General features: G+C 39.4%; 1 protein-coding gene across 1 annotated transcript in view; it reads left to right on the top strand.

Moving 5' to 3' along the window:
* IQGAP2 (IQ motif containing GTPase activating protein 2) overlaps window positions 1-17661 on the top strand; it is a 269366-nt gene that overhangs the window by 198518 nt on the left and 53187 nt on the right. The window contains exons 14-17 of the mRNA XM_079786601.1: window positions 3608-3692; window positions 9614-9781; window positions 14814-14956; window positions 16777-16947. Of these exons, the coding sequence (XP_079642727.1) occupies window positions 3608-3692; window positions 9614-9781; window positions 14814-14956; window positions 16777-16947 (567 nt within the window). The remainder of the gene's footprint in view (window positions 1-3607; window positions 3693-9613; window positions 9782-14813; window positions 14957-16776; window positions 16948-17661) is intronic.

Raw genomic sequence — 17661 nt, 5'->3', positions numbered from 1 at the left:
ATAGCTCATCATATTCTGAGCCATTCAGTAGGGTCAGATAATGTGTGTGTGTGTGTGTGTGTGTGTGTGTGTGTGTGTGTGTGTGTGTGGTTGGGGGAGGAGGGGGTCAAAGTAAGGGGGTAAAACCACACTATTTGATTAAACGCAAATCATAATACATTGAGATGCAGAGGACTCCCTTTATTCCATGGGTGTTGGTGAGCAGGTCTACAATAGGCTTTGGGTTTTTTTAATTGTTGTGAAATATACATAATATAAAATTTACCATCTTAACCATTATTTAAGTGTTATCACATTAAATTTAACACCACTCAGTAACATTAAGTATACTGGTAGTCACATTGTTGTGTAACATATAAGCTTTTATGAGTAGTTATATTCTGGAGGATATGATTTAATATTTAGAAAAAATACTTCCTTATAACAGTTTTCCTATAATTAACAAAATTTAAGGTTAAATGCTAAGCCAGGCAACCCATCAGCCTATCTATATTATATATATAAAAGGCTAATATGCAAAGTGTCCCCTTGGGAGTTCAACTGGGAGTTCTATCGTTCACTATGATGTGTTCTGACTACCAGGGGGTGGCACGGAATGAAGGAAGGCCCTGGCTGGCAGCCAGAAGGCCCCAAACGGCCCCGATTGCCGGCCAGGCCTAGGGACCCTAACCGTGCATGAATTTCATGCACCAGGCCTCTAGTTGCCTATAAAATGCAGCAAGAATCAGAAAATTGCAAATTTCACATGAAACTTATAAGCTAAGGAGGAATTAATCTGTGCAAACTTTTCACACCTTGATTAAATTTCACCCCACCAAGTTTTGCAATCAAAAGTAAGTCTTTAAGCTTGGCTGGTGCAGCTCAGTGGTTGAGTATTGACCCATGAACAAGGAGGTCACAGTTCAATTACCATGCCCAGGCTGTGGGCTCGATCCCCAGTTGGGGGTATGCAGGAGGCAGCTGATCAATGATTCTCTCTCATCGATGTTTCTCTCCCTCTCCCTTCCTCTCTCTGAAATCAGTTTGTTTTTTTTAAATTTAAGTCAGTTTTTAATACTTCAACAACATAACATATGGTAATACACACTGAGATAGAATGCTATTTTATTGTAGAAATAATAACCAAAAGACCACAAAATATTGCGGAGAGAGTACTTTTTTGTTTAAAATTTTCTAGGAGTCACCTAGGTTTAGGAATGTGTGACTTGATTTGCAAATGGCCTAGTTTCTGTTCACTTAATCCATTTGTAACTCATATGCTGAACCTGGCTGTTAAACTGGAGGTGGAGCTGTGGCCATCCTGTAAATAGAATAATTCCAGTCTTCTACAGAGCAATTAGAAAGGGGATGTTCCATTGGTAGGATTTGGTTTTCACTCTTGGTTTTGCATTTAACTCTAGCAACCTTTATTTCAAGAAGACATGATTTAAACTGTTGACTTGAATTCATTTGATTGGCAAAGTCTCTCTTCTGTTTAGCTTTTAAAACAAATACCAACAGCTTTGAAGTGGGATTATAAATTCCTTTTCATCTGGGTAAAATTTTGTATGGTTTATCTGTTACACTGGTAAGTTATGAAAGAATTTGGTAAATACCCACAAGAAAACCTAAGACATACATCAATGAACTTGTAAGGAGCTTTGTTTTTAGGCTGTACCTTATAGGTTCTTTTTGGTCTTAGAAACAGAAAAAAAAAATAGTTCTTGTTCCCCTGTCTCTTTATTCCTCCTCTAGTCTTCAACTTCCCATCTTACTTCCTGTTTGAATCTTCCCCAGTCATTCTGCCAAGAAATGGGAAATCTTACTAACAGCTGACGGTTCCCACATGGCAGATCTGGCTGGAGAGGATTGGGGAGGCAGGCGCCAGGCCTTCCTCAGCAGTCTCCGTTAGCCCAGATGTTGCAGGATTGAAATAAAAGATTGTGTTTCATTTTTCAGAACCCCTTCCACCTACATTATCTCATGTTAGTGTCTGAGAGAGGCAGGGTTGAAGCCTGCCAGAGGAGCTGGTGAATGTTATTTCTCCTTCCTGCTTCTCGCCATCTTGAGTCCCAATTGATGAAGCTGGTACTCCATGGCTCCGATGAGCTACCTTCTCTTCATCAGAGTCTTGCTTCAGGATTTAGTACATGACGCTTATTTCTACACATAGGCAACGGCTCCCTTTTTTTTTTTTTTTTTAATGGAACAGCTCATCCTTCCCCACAATATTTAATTTCTACTGATAAAATTTTACTTGCAATCTTAGACAAGTTTATAGAAAGTACAGTTGCTATCTGGAAGTCCCAGTTAATAAGATGCCAGCACTAAATTTGTAGCAAGAGCATAAGAATCAACCTCCAAATTAAAAAAATACTAAAGGTAATTCAATACCTTTTATTGCTGCTATCCCTTCCTTTCTGAGGCTATTCTTTACCTGGTTTTTTCTTCCTCTGTAACTCAACCCCCCCTACTTACTATGTTAATCCCATGTCAGTGGTGTATTAAAGTCCCCTACTTACTATGTTAATCCCATATCTATGTAAATCTGGCCATTTCTAGACTGTGTTTCTACAGCTAATGCCCTCATCACATTGTATTATAATTATTTTTTTATGTATCTGTCTCTTCTACTAAACCAGTGGTCGGCAAACTCATTAGTCAACAGAGCCAAATATCAACAGTACAACGATTGAAATTTCTTTTGAGAGCCAAATTTTTTAAACTTAAACTTCTTCTAACGCCACTTCTTCAAAATAGACTCGCCCAGGCCGTGGTATTTTGTGGAAGAGCCACACTCAAGGGGCCAAATAGCCGCATGTGGCTCGCGAGCCGCAGTTTGCCGACCATGGCACTAAACCGTCAGCTTCTTGAGGGCAATCACTGTTTTTGTTTGATTTTTTAACGTTTGTTTGATTTTTGTCTCTGTAGCTGATAAATGGTGCCATTGTGTTTCCCTCAAATTTAAAGTATCCCGTGGCACGCTGGGCTGCCTTGGGAACCACAGTTACTGAGTGACTGGAGCAGAGAGTTTTTGGCGTGGGTGGCCAGAGAAGTCCTTTTTGGAGGCCGTGGCAGTTGGATTAAGGCCCGCATGATAAGAAAGAATCATAGCCAGTTTGCTGGGGTGGAATGTTGGGATCTGAAGGAGGCTGGAGTGAAGGTCTGGAATAGAGAGTAGAGGAGTGTGAGGTGAAGCCAGTTCATTAAATCCCCACAGTCTGTGGGAAGGGAGTTTCGTTTCCTCCCAGCTTCAGGGGGGAGCCTTTGGAGGAGTTTAAGCCAAGGAGTGCTGTAACGAGCTGTCCATTTTGAAGAGATTATCTGGCTCTCTCTAGAAGACCGCTGTGGTAGAGGGCAGACTCGAAAGCAGCAAAGCAAATAGGAGACCAGTGCAGCTGCTCAGTTTTGAGATGCTGGTGGGCTGAACTAGAGGGGTGACAGGGGAAGGGAGAAGTGGTTGTGTTGGAGTCTACTTCATTAGTAGCTTGTAGAGTGTATTGGCAGAACTTGGTAGTTGCTAAATAAGAGCTTATGGAAATTATAATAAACTGGTTCCTTAAAAGCAGTTATTCTGTTTCGTCATCATTCACTATTTTTTTCTTTTATTCTATGACAATATTCCCAGGACCCTGCTTCTAAAATTCTTTGGCTGGATGAGATACAGCACGCAGTCTATGAGGCCAACATGGACAAGGACAAAGCAAAACAATGTAAGCCCTCGCCTCCTTTTGCTGGCCCATCTTGCCTTGCTTGTATCTGGTTATGCTTCTGAATTTTTATTTTTATTCATAATTTTTTAAGGCATAAGTTTTAATTTCTGAAAAGGTTGGACTTCTACCAATTTGAGTTCTTGAATACATATGTATACAACAATAGGATTCACTGGTTGCACTATTTTCAATGACTAGGTGCTCTTTCCAGCAAAATCTGAGAATGTAACAAAAAAAAAACCCAGGAAACAAAAAATGGTTTCTAAATTTTCAAATTTATAGTTCAATCAAGTCCTTTTTTATCTTAATCTTAAAAAACTAACCCATTTTTGCTCAATAAATCTTCGTCCTCCCTTCCATGCCTTTCATTGTATTAGTCAGCATTTTCCAGAGGAAGAACTACATAAATATTTTTTTCTGGAAAAAAACAACTACAAGATAGATGATAGATAGATACCTCTGTTTCTCTAGAAAGTGTATTGTATGTATACATCTATCTATACTGTACATGCATATATGGAGAGAGAAAGGGAGATTTCTTTTTAGGATTTGGCTCATGCAATTATGGAGAGGCCAGCAGAAGCTGGGTGGCAGCACTTAATCACCAAAAGACAAATGGATGCAATTTATAATGAACAGCAGAGTGAACGCAGTCATCAGAACAGTCTAACTCACAGAGACCTATGGAGTTGGCTAATTGAACATGGTGCTCCTAGAAATGAAAGAGACAGTCTACTAAATTCTTACTTGTATAAACAGAAGAAGAGTTCTAGGTCAAGTGAATAAAAGTATAACTTGGATTATAAAACAGGAAGTCATGGCCCCTTAATTGATTTATAGACCCAGAACTCCCTGAGGAAAGGGAAGGTGAGGTCCCCTTGAGAAAGAACTCTGCTACACTAACACATTTTTATCTTGTTCATCTTTCTCCCAGGCTTTCCTCAAAGAGATCTATGGCCTTTTATCATGTGACTAGAGGCCCAGTGCATGAAATTTGTGCACCAGGGGGAGGGGGTGTCCCTCAGCCCAGCCTGTACCCTCTCCAATCTGGGACCCATCAAGGGATATCCAACTGCCTGTTTAGGCCCGATCCCTCTCACAATCCAGGACTGCTGGCTCCCAACTGCTCACCTGCCTGCCTGATTGCCCCTAACCGCTTCTGCCTGCCAGCTTGATCACCCCCTAACCACTCCCCTGCCAGCCTGATCGACACCTAACTGCTCCCCTGCTGGCCCGATTGCCCCCAACTGCCCTCCCCTGCTGGCCTGGTCACCCCTAACTGCCCTCCCCTGCCAACCTGGTCATCCCCAACTGCCCTCCCCTGCAGGCCTGGTCCCCCCCAACTGCCCTCCCCTGCCAGTCATCTCATGGTGGCCATCTTGTCTACATGGGGGCAGCCATCTTTGACCACATGGGGGCAGCCATCCTGTGTGTTGGAGTGATGGTCAATTTGCATATAACTCTTTTATTAGATAGGATTGTGCTGGGAGAAAGAACATAATCAAACTTTTCAGGGATTACTGAACCCTGAAGTGACACTAGTTCCAGGAGACCTAAAATGTCATTGTAATCAGAGTAGTGGCTTAAGGAGGCCAGCTGATCAATGGAGTTTCAGCTCAGGTCCATCTCTCAGGGCCCAGTGGGTCCTCAAACCCATCCTGGGATTTATTCCCCAAGTCCAGATGCATAATTGGAATGGACATATTCAGCAACTGGCAGAATCCCCACATTGGCTCAAATGAGAACAATTTTTTTATGCTATGCCTCTGTTTCATAGAGGAATAGTATGAAAATTCACATGGCAATCTAAAATAGCTTCAAGATTGATATACTAACATTCTACGTATATGAACAACCTACATAAAATAAGATTCCTAAAAGGCTAGTTCATTGAGCTGTCCGTTCATGGTATAGCTAGAATCTATACTGAGCTATCAGGTCATAGATTGCTGTTGAGATGCCTTACTCTTGCTCCAGAGATAGGCTTTTAAATTTTGGAAGCATCTGTGAGGAACATCTGGTTTTTATTTCCTTAGCCAGGAAAAATATGTGTATTTCTCCAACCTGAACTTTTATAGCCTTAGGATCTTTGAAGTCTTTTTGTTCTAGCACTGTAATTGTTAAGAAAAAGAAAACAAAATTGAGATGTGTACATAAGTGATTTAAATATAAAACTGAAATCAATGTAGTTTGAAGAAAGACTTTCAAGAAATTGGATTATAATACAGGTACTCAAGTAGCCTAGAATTTTTCTCTTTTATTCCTTTTATTCTGTGTTCTTCTTACATTTGGCCTGCAAGTGATTCTGTTTTTTACATGAGACTCATGGTTCTATTTATTGACTATGAAAGTAAGAGGTTTCCTCAGATGTATGATTTTGTACTCTGCACTTGCACATTTAAAATCCTACCTTCTACCTCGGTCCCGTCCCTCAGAGGAGTTGATATAGTTTCTTCTGTGTTATATGACAACAAAGAGATGATCTGAAGATAAAATCGCTGTATATTCTGACACTGAGATGAGAATTTTCCAGTTTCTTAACAGGAATTTAATCTTACTTTTAAAAGCTTTTTTCAGCCTTTGTATGAAGACTTGAAACAGATCCTGGTTGCATGTTATAAGCATCAATCCCACGCCCAAATAATTTGATCAAAGAAAATGTGTTGGTTCATATACTTTACCAAGGGCGAGATCTAAAAGGGCAGAGGAACCCAAGTCTCCTTCATTTTGGCCCAGTGTTCATTTTCACTGGAGCATTTTGCCTTCTTAAAGTAGGTTTCTCTACTTTTGACCACCTTTTCCATTATTGCACCCTAAGGAATCTTTCTAGACATCGGTTTCTCTAATTGGACCTCACCATGAAATGTTTTTTCTCACCATGAAATTGTAATACCACAGATATATTGTATATATGTTTATATGCCATATGTAGATCTGTGCTTTATACATAAAAATACTTTTTTACCTTCTTCCCCCAAGAACCAATATTTGTCCTACCGGGGGTTATATCACATCTCTTTTGAGAATGCATGCCTTAGAGAAAGCCTGCTGGTATATGGCATAAGATGTAAAGCAAACATGTTTTTGGATTTCTTACATGATTCGTGGGAGGTTTCTTAATTGTTTCTTAGTAGAACTATGCCTGACGTAATGGAGATCCTTTACCTGACATCCTCAGCTATCTGGAATTTAACCACAACCCACAGATTAAGCCAAAAGACAATCAGAATAGAAGCCTGTGTCCTGGAACTGGTTTACTCTGCTCATTGGGGACCTCTTGGACACACACTTTGAGCCTGTTGATTCTTCTCTCAGGCAGAATGCTAATATGCTTGGTGGTTTCTCTTCCCACCTCCAAGCACATCAGAAGCCATGAATTAATTACCAAACAGTTAAGTGTTGGGGCTGCCCTCGGCAGGCACCCAGCAGCGAGAAGTGATAGCTGACAGTGACGATAAGGGAGAAACTAAAAAGCATGCGAATTTGAGGCTATTTAGTGCAGGAGCAAAGAAGCCCAAATACCTCCGTAGTCCTTGAAAGTATCCCTCACTGTATTATAGTACCATACAATTGTAATGGCATGAGGGACGCTTCTGGCAGCTCTCAGCAAACATTAAGCATCTTCTGTGTACCAGGGACTGTGGGTGAAATGATGAGCCGTGTAGAGACTGTTCTGTTAGGGTTTCCTCCGGGGCTTTAGATTTTCATGGAAAATGGTTCTGTTAAGATTAAAAGTAAGCTTCAGTGAGTTGGAAAGTTAACCTGTGGACCTACTCCTTGAACATAAATACTCAGTAATAAAGCGCATTACTATATGCAAGAAATGTATGGCTTTAACACCCATCTTTCAAGGAATACAGCATTTTACTGGGTTGGATGAATCAATCAGATGTAATTCATGTAACAGTTCTTTGACATTTACTTGTTCGTTCTGCTGCTCTCAGACCACAAACTTCTCAGACACTAGTACTGCATTTTTCTCATCCTACAAAGACTTGCTGGAGGAGAGGAGAGGGGGCCAGCTCCCCATCCCTGTTAACTCCAGCACAGGAACATATTCCTATACCTTTTGTTGGGCAACAGCTGGAGTCTGCCACGGAAGTTCTCCTTAATTTTTTCCATGCTCCTCCAGATTTGCGTGACTTTGACTCCAGGCTGCCACAAGTCAAACTCTGTTTTTCTTGCCCTGCCAGCCTTTTTAGTTCTGTGCACATGTGGACATAATTTGATAACAACAATATACCATTTAGCATTTGTATGGTAGAGCTTGATGTGTGTGTGTTTTAAAAAATAAAAGAAAACATATCTCTTCTCTTTTCATCAAGATCATTTTTCATCTAAAAAGTATTTTAAACTAGTTTCTTCCATTTTTTTTGTTCTACATTTCTAACTCACTGCATTTACAGGTTGTGAAAATAATAGTCCATTTGGTTTGGCCAGAATATTTTTTTTAATCTTTATTGTTGAAAGTATTGCTTGTTTGTTTTTTTGTTTTTCCCATTGATCCCCTCCACTCCACACCTGCCCCTCCCAAGCCTTCACCACTCTAGTGTCTGTGTTCATGGGTTATACATGTATGCATATAAGTTTCCTGGTTAATTACTTCCCACCCTACCTTCCCTCTGAAATTCAGCAGTCTATTCCATGCTTCTGTGTCTCTGGATCTATTTTGTTCATCAGTTTATTTTGTTCATTAGATTCTATATATGAGTGAGAGCATGTGATACTTATCTTTCTCTGACTAGCTTATTTGGCTTGGCATACAGAATGTTCTTATCTGGAACTAAAGTGGATAATGAAGAATCTACCATGTTGCTCTGGCTGGATAGTTATTGACCTATCTGGCCAGAGCAACATGGTAAATTCTTGGTCCCAATACACCAAGGTTGTGGGTTTGATCTCTGGTCAGGGCACATATAAGAAGCAACCAATGAATTCATCAGTAAGTGGAACAGCAAATCAATGTTTCTGTCTCCCTTCTTCTCTCTCTCTCTCTCCATTCCTCTCTATATAAAATATATAATCAATACATTTTTTAAAAATTTTTAAGAATTCACCATGCTAACTTTCTTCAGGCAACCCAGAGTTCAGTGTGGTTTTATTTAAGGAAGAGGCAGAAATTTGAAATGTGATAAAATGCTTTATAGGTCTAAATTGGTTTCAGAATTAAGTTTCTGGACTCCATTGCATATATTCACTAGCTGTGCCTGTTGCCTCTCTAGAACATTTCCTTCTTTTTTTTTGGTTGCTAATGACAATCTTGAAAGTATACGTGCACTATACAGAAGAATATCAGAATTTCCAAAGCTTACATAGAATTTTAGTTGCTCTGAAATAAATAAATGTCTTCCTAAAGCTAGTTCTCAAATACCAATTAATGACATGTGTCCATTGGTGTGCATTAACCCAATTTCAAAGATTATCACAGTAAACAAAATGAAGGCCTTGCTATACCCCACATGAGTAACCAGGAAATGCTGTGATTTTTTAATAAACCATGCTCCTATGGGACCTTTCTTTTTTTAATCTTCACCTAGGACATACTCATTGATTTTCAGAGAGAAGGGAAGGGAGAGAGAGAAATAATTGATGTGAGGGAGAAACATTGATCAGTTGCTCCCACACGGGGATCAAACTTTCAACCCAGGTATGTGCCCTGACGGGGAATCGAACCGTGACCTCCTGGTTCATAGGTTGACGCTCAACCACTGAGCCACGCCAGCCAGGCTGGGATCTTATTCTTACAGCCTACACTGGTGGGTGAATTGGTGACAGTCTCTTGGGCATATGTGGTACATACTCTCAAAGGGTAATAAGGGTTGATACCAGTGTATTCCTAAAAAGTTGAATTATAACTTTACATGCCTGTAAGGTAAATAGAAGACAAACTTTAACAGAAACACTTTTTTATTATTATCCAGGGGTTACACTGGTCGTTGATGTCAATCAGTGTTTGGAGAAAGAAAAGAAAAATGATATTTTGTCTGTTTTGAAGTCTTCTGTTGGTAACACAAATGATGTAATCCCCGAATGTGCTGACAACTACTATGATGCCCTTACGAAGGCAAAAGAGCAAAAATCAGGAAGTGGTAAGCGTTTTTGTCATTTAGCACAAGCTGAATATCATTTTGATTATGATAGTTTCTGTGGTATTGTATTTTCTTAATTTTAAGACAAATATTGCTTTCAAATTGACATTTCTAAAATGATTTTTACCATCTATGGCAAAGGGAATTATTTAAATGTTTCTTTTCCTTTTTGTGTTTTAGAAAGCTCTGATTAACTTGGTGGCTATACATGGTGGCATCATAGACTTGAGAAAATACAGTATTTAAGGAGACTTTATATAGGTCTTGCTTGTTGATTGATTCCTCCAGTGGTAAAAACTGATGTTTTGCACTGATGTTTCTCTCTATCCTTTTTGACACAAATGATACATGATTGTACAATATTTAGTAGAGGTAAAGAGTAATTTTGAAAACAAGGAATAAAGTGCAGTGAATTGGTCTCTGAGGGATTCTATCAATAACCTTGGCAGATATTTATGCCTGTTCAAGCCAATGACAGATCATGAAATGTTAGCTCTGGAAAGTATTGTTGAGAGCATGAGTTTAGTAATATTCATTTTTCAGATTTAGGAACTCATATTCATGACATTTTGGACAGAAGGAGAAAATGACAAACCAAGGAGATAAATTTTGGAGAGTTAATCTATCATTTCTTTATTAGCTTTTTACTGAGCACCTTCTATATCCAGGATCCAGGTAACGCCTGGCTGTAGCTGGTGTTTATCTGCACCACAGCATATAGTTCAGGGACATAGTACTTCTCACCTTTAGGAAACCACTGTGGAACTTGAGGGACAAACATGTTTTTAGTTCAACTGAAAGTCTGTTCAGTAGTACCCTATGTACTAACTTTATTATTTTAAGGTTCAAGACTGAAGACTTGAATTTTATTTTTTTCTATCAAATATGTTTTCTCTCCCTTTTTTAAATTAAATTTTTAAATTTGTCTTTATTGTTGAAAGTATTACAGATATCCTCCTTTTTCTATCCATTGACCCCCTTCACCCCGCACCCACTCCAGGCCTACCGCACTATTGTCTGTGTCCATGGGTTATGCTTATATGCATATAAGTTCTTTGCTTAATCTTTTCCTGCCCCTCCCCCTTCCCTTTGAGTTTCATTGGTCTTTTGCATGCTTTTATGTTTCTGGATCTATTCTATTCATCGGTTTATTTTTGTTCATTAGTTGTACTTACTTTTTAAAGTTTGATGTTTTTCAAATTGGAGGTTAGACCCTCCAATTCAGCAAATTTCCTGTTAATGAGGAGGGCTATTGGCTACTCTCTCCTGGCATCTAGTCACTTTTGAGCCCCTCTCTTCCTTTCATATCTCTGCATCAGGAGTTACCGTAGTGTCCTCTACCTTATCCTTCATGGGAAAGAACTGCACAGCATTGTTAATTCAGGGATTGAGTTCCTAGAAATGACCCATCATAATTTCAAATCCATCCTGGCCCCTAGTTTATTCTCTCTCCCTTAAACTTGCCTCTTCCTCTTCCTATTGCTATGTTTTGATGAGTGGAATCAGAATATCCCAAGGTCTCCAGTTCAAAAACCTCGGATTCACTTTTTTTTCTAAAAAAAATTTTTTTAAAGTTCTGGGGACTTTGTTAGGGATTGTATTAAACGTGTAGATCAGTTTGAGGAGTATTACCATCTTAACAATATTAAGTCTTCTGATCCATGTACATGCAATGTCTCTTCATTAGGTCTTTCATTCTTTCGACAATGTTTTATAGTTTTCAGTGTTGTATAAGGCTTGCATTTCTTTTGTTAAATTTATTCCTATACAGTACTCCTACTTTTGCCCATTCCTATATATTTAATTATGTTGATGCTATTATAAATGTTTTTCTTAATTTCATTTGGGAGTTGCTTATTACTACTGTATAGAAATACAATGATTTTTATTGCGATATAATTTGCATATTATAAAATTCACTGTTTTAAGGTGTGTACTTCAGAGGCTTTTATATTCATAAACTTGTATAGCCAACACCTAGTTAATTCCAAAACATTTTCATTATAGCAAACAACCCCCCCCCCATGTCTATTAGCCATTGATCCCCACCCCTCAGCCCCAGACAATCACAAGTCTGCTTTTTGTCTCTATGGTTTTGCTTGTTCTGGACATTTTATATGAATGGAATCATACTGTGTCTGGTTTCTTTCACTTAGCATACTGTTTTCAAAGTTTATCCATGTTGTAACATATATCAGCTCTTCATTCCTTTTTTTAAAAAAATATATTTTATTGATTTTTTTACAGAGAGGAAGGGATAGGGATAGAGAGTTAGAAACATCGATGAGAGAGAAACATCGATTAGCTGCCTCCTGCACACTCCCTACTGGGGATGTGCCCGCAACCAAGGTACATGCCCTTGGCCAGAATTGAACCTGGGACCCTTCAGTCTGCAGGCTGACGCTCCATCCACTGAGCCAAACCAGTCAGGGCTCTTCATTCCTTTTGGAGGCTGATAATATTCCATTGTATAGGATGTGCAACATTTTGTTTATCTATTCATCAATTAATAGAATTTGGATTTTTCATCTCCACTTTTGGCTATTTTGAAGAATGCTTCTGTGAACATTTGTGTACACAGTTTTGCATGGACACATTTTCATACAGTTGATTTTTGTATTTTGATCTTACACAACCTTGCTGAACTCATTTATTCTAATAGTTTTTTAGTGGATTCCTTGGCCACCACCTGTCTGTAAATCAAGTTTTACCGGAACCCAGCCACACTCATTACTTTATGTATTGTCTATGGCAGCTCTTATGCTGCAGTGGCAGGGTTGACTAGTATCAGAGACCTAGAACCCACAGAGCTGAAAATATTTACTCTCTGGCCCTGTATAGGAAAAGTTTCCCACCTCCTATTCTAGAAGGATGAGGAGACACTTTCTAGGCAATTGAAGACTGACTTTCCACACCAGATAAACCTGTGAACACTGTTTGGGTGGGGGGTGATCACGGTGATTCTTACCTCTTTCACCTCTGGTTCTAGGATGTGTGTTCTTTCCCAAACTGAAGTATCCACTCCTAAGTGGATCACCGAGCCTTATAGCTCAGTTTAGCTCTGAAATAGAAGTATAATTTGTCTAGAAGGCATCTAGAATGTATGCTTCCTTTTAGATTGCTACCACCTCTTAACTAACTGGAATCTTTTTTTTTTTTATGGTTTTTCTCCAAGGTTTATAATTAGTCTTTTCTCTTAGTAACCAGCCAACTACATTTCTTAGGAAAAATACTTGGACTGTGGACTGGAGACACCCTCTTCTGCCTCTTCTCTGACTGTAAATTCAAACTTAATTTGAAAATGATAATTCTCTTTTCCTATTATCCACTGAGACCATCCCAACCCAAATCAAGTCTTCTAATGCCAACTAAGGCCTTTTTACTTCTCACATCTTATGCAAATAAGAGAATATATCTGGGTGTGTTTTTTTTTTTTATTATTGTCTAAAGTTTTACATATGTCTCCTTTTTCCCCAACTGACCCCCCCAGCTATTCCCACCCGGGGCAAGCCCCCACCACTCCAGTGTCTGTGTCCATTGATTATGCTAATATGCATGCATACAAGTCCTTTGGTTGCTCTCTAACTCCCCTCCCCTGCCATTTGTCTCTGGATCTATTCTTGTTCATCAAATTATATTGATCATTATATCCCACATATGAGTGAGATCATGTGATATTTATCTCTCTCCAACTGGCTTATTTCTCCAACTGGCTTATTAGCATAATGCTCTCCAGTTCTATCCAGGCTGTTGCAAGTGGTAAAAGTTCCTTCTTTTTTATAGCTGCATAGTATTCCATTGTGTAGATGTTTTTTAATCCACTCATCTGCTGATGGGCACTTAGGCTGTTTCCAAATCTTAGCTATTGTAAATTAGCTGTGTTTGTTTTTACCACTTTCACTTCCTTCTTTTTTTCTCAATGAGAGAGTTGCCTTGAAAAGCATTTGTGGATCTGACAACTACTGGTAATTGAAAAAAATAATTACTTGTGATCATCCTAATTTGACTGTACAATATATTTTTGAGGACACCAGTACTTCTAAACAGATAACAGCTGTCTGACTGTCCATTTGAAAAGAGACACATCTCTCTTCCTCAGCATTGACAAATAGAACAGTTTAGGGCCACTTAAAGCCAAATTAAGAATCAACACATAATAAAGGGCTTTAACGTTACCTCTTCTTAGTCTAATGTTCACTTGGCAGAAGTTGGTTTAGCTTGGTCTAGGTCAGAGCTTTTTTATTTTTATTGTTGTTTTTAGCTCTCTGGTCTGGGACAGGAAGCGTGACTGTTCATTAAAATAAGCAGATTTCTAAATAGAAAGGGTAGGTAGCCCATGGATTAAGAGGAGATATCCTTCTTGACCAATTTAAGCCATGACTGCCATAGCTTCTTTCCTAGTACACCCCTACCCCCAAATTAAGTTCTTCCAACATTTTCCCCCTCATTTTGTGTGGTTGTATAGAGCAAAGTGAGTCAGAGGAACCAGAAATTTCCTTCTCCCTGCTTAGTGACTTTGCATATGTCATTGTGTACCTTGGATGAGTTGTCAGCAAAGATGAGTCACTGCTGCTTTGGTTTAATGCAGAGATCACTGGCCCGCTCTAAATAATGGGGTACAGTCCTTGCAGGTCACTTCTCATAAAAGTTGTGGGAGGCTTTCTAAGCCAAGAGGAATCTTGCTCATGGGCTTCCTCTGTCTGCTGTGGTGCTGTTCACATTTACCTGAGACATGCATTCCTTGTTTGCTTATCCTTCTTGTTGGCCATTCGTGACTCCCACCATCCTCATGAAAAGCTTGGGATCCAAATCTGGCATTAGACATCAGTCTTTCCTTCTTTGGCTTAGCAGAGAGCTGCTACTAAGTACATAGCATTCATCTATTTTAGTGAGTCGTTTCTAATGATCTTAACTTAGACTATCTGAATGCTTGATGAAAAGCATCTTCATTAGATGATATTACACATTGAAGAAACAACATTAAAATGCTGAAGGTGTTCCTCTCTAGAATGTAACGCACTTTTTTCTTTAGTGTCTACTGAAGGTCCATGGCTCAAACTTACCCTGCAGGAGAAATATGATTACTACTACAATGTCGATTCACAAGAGAGTTCCTGGGTCACTCCTAAATCTTACTTGTGTAAAGAATCGTGGCTCATGGAAAAAGAAATTAAGGTAGGATATTATTGTTTGATGTAAAACTACTGTATAAAGATAAGTGTGATGGTTTTTCTATTTTTTAATCGTGGACATGGTGGGAGGAACTAATTGACTTATTTGACGGCTGGATGTGGAGCAAAGTCTTTGTGAACTACAGGTGGAAGTGGCTGCGTGGTTAATAACTTTAAGAATTTTTTTCCATGTTGCATTAACAACATCAGGCAGAGCAGGGGGAGAAAGCGTTCCTGGCTTATAATAAATCCATCTTCAGATGCTCCTTGACAGAAAAGTTAAATTAGGGATAAATTCCTTGGTTGTCAGTATTCAAATGTCATTTCTTTCCCCTTCTCAGCCTACAACACAGCTATGTAAGATCCTTTAAAAAGTGAGTGATGATTCCTGGAGGGAAATACTCTTGAAGGAATGTTCACCAAGATTACTTTGGACTTGAGAACAAAAGCTGGACTTAAAATATGTGAAAATTGCTATTTGATCCAGGCATTGTAGTATATTTAAAGAGAAAAATACTGAGAATAATTGAGTTCCATTTTGAAAACATAAGTAGATCTCACAAATGTAGAGCTTACAGACTTGTTCAAAGGCACAGCACCAAAGATATAGCAGTACTATGGACAGAATCGCCAGTATTGTATTTACTAAAACTCAGAGAAAGAACTGTGGCCTGGGACTGACAAGAAGATAGTGAAGAACATAGTTTATTAACTGATTTCAAATGTTCAAAGTTCCCCACAATTTATAGGAAAATGGCATTGTGGCAATGAATTACCAGTGCTACTTTGTTGGGGGGAAAAAAGAAATTGTGGGCAATATTTAAAATTCATATGCTGTAATTGAGAAGATGTTATCAAACTGTGAAGAAGCAGCATCGAAGGGTTAAAATTCAGAGCTGAAAACTGGACATGTGGCATCCAGAGACGCCCTGGGCTTACCTTTGTGAAATTGAGCATCAGTCTGTTAGGATTATTAAAAAATGAGGGCCTACACCATACATTTTATTTCTTCTAAATAATCTAGAATTACCAACTTTATTCAATCAGTGTGCATATATGTCTTCCCTTAAAGGTATTTATGCATCTTCTATATGATTTCACTTTCAATTATTTTAAATTAAGCACCCATTGATTTCAATCACACTGAATAAGGCATCAGCCATAGAAGTGAGTCCAGTCTTTGCTTGTGTCTCTCAGAGAACATAGCCAGTCACAGTCCACATAAAGACTTCTCATCATCCCCCTCCTTCCTTTTTCCTCGTTCATCTAGGTTTTTCCTATCTGCTTATAATGGGGCTTGTCTCCCCCCACCCCTTTCCTTCTGACCCCCAGTCTTATTTTCCTCCAAATTTGAGATTTCCTCAAGTCATTGCAAGGGTCTGCCTTCTCCGTCCTGGTCGAGAAAGGCATCAGAGAAGCCTAAGGACCTCGTGGGCACTGCAGTCCTTTCCTTGGCAGCTGGAGGGAGAGAGGAGAGGTGCCTATGCTTACTGTACTCTTCTTTGTCCCTTTTATACTCTGTGGAGCTCAGGCCTCACACCTAGCAAGGGCCAGCATCATCGGTACATCTCCACCTCCAAATCCTGCGATCATTCAACCACGTTCTCGTACCAACTCAACACAACGTTTAGAGGATTCCAAAATCATGTTGCTAGAAAGAAGCTAAGCCAGCTCATCCCGTGGCTCTGGTCAGATCTGTTTGTAAACCGAGCCAGAAAGAGCTAGCCATATCATTTTCTGAAACATAAAATTTCCAGAAGCTATTCTGTATGCTGCTTTTCACCTGATGTGTGAGGTGTAACCATAAGAAATGTCTCTTGCCAGGACATTGTTGAGGAAGTCACAACAGGTTACATTCGTGAGAGGATGTGGTCTGCGCCCGAAGATTTCCTCCTTCGCTTTCAAGACACACGCTCAGGATCCCTCCTTAGGAAAGAGTATGAAGCTAGGAAATCATTTTTGTATGAACAAGAAAAGCATGTGGTCAAAATACAGGTATGTGACTCACCTGCCACTAGTTACAGCAAACTGTTCTATCCCCTGAGAAATGTTTTCTTTGATAATAGGACAATCGACTGCTAATAAACAAATAAACAAATTCTAATTCTAATTAACAAATTCTAATAAACAAATCTGACTTCAGATTTTGTTTCCTTAGTCAATGCCCCCAAGGCTGCTTTCTTAAGGCTCCAGGATGGGAAGGATGTTGAATGATTTCTCACCTGCGGTTTTCGAGAGCGTATTCGGGGGCACTGTGGATCCCACAGGTCCCCCTGCCACCAACCTAGTCGGAGCCAGAGGAAACCTCAGATCAGATTTGAAATCCTGTTTCTCTTAACAGCTGGATCTCCTTGTGTCACCTACTTTCTGACTCGGTTTCCTGGTGAATTGGTTTTTTAGTGGTTAGTGGATGTTGAGTGGCATCTAAAAAAAAAAAAACAGAAGAACTAATGAAATAGACTTAGCATCTCCAAGAGTGCCCTCTCCCTTATATAATCTGTCATTCTTCCTTTAGGTCTGCAGGAAAATCCTGTTGGTTGTGAGTTGTTCTTACCCTTGCATGACTTGTCAGGACTTTCCAGTTGGCCAGAGAGGACCTTGCAGATGTAGATGTTTCTCCTCTGTATTCCCCTACACCTTCTACCAGACACCATGCTGGCTTCCAAAAGGCTATGTGTTTGTCCTTTTTGTTGCATCCAAAGTGATACT

Source organism: Cnephaeus nilssonii (genome assembly GCF_951640355.1).
Source record: "Cnephaeus nilssonii genome assembly, chromosome: 2".
NCBI classification, from domain to species: domain Eukaryota; kingdom Metazoa; phylum Chordata; class Mammalia; order Chiroptera; family Vespertilionidae; genus Cnephaeus; species Cnephaeus nilssonii.
Note: the sequence above shows the minus strand (reverse complement) of the source record. Positions and strands in the feature narration are given on the sequence as shown.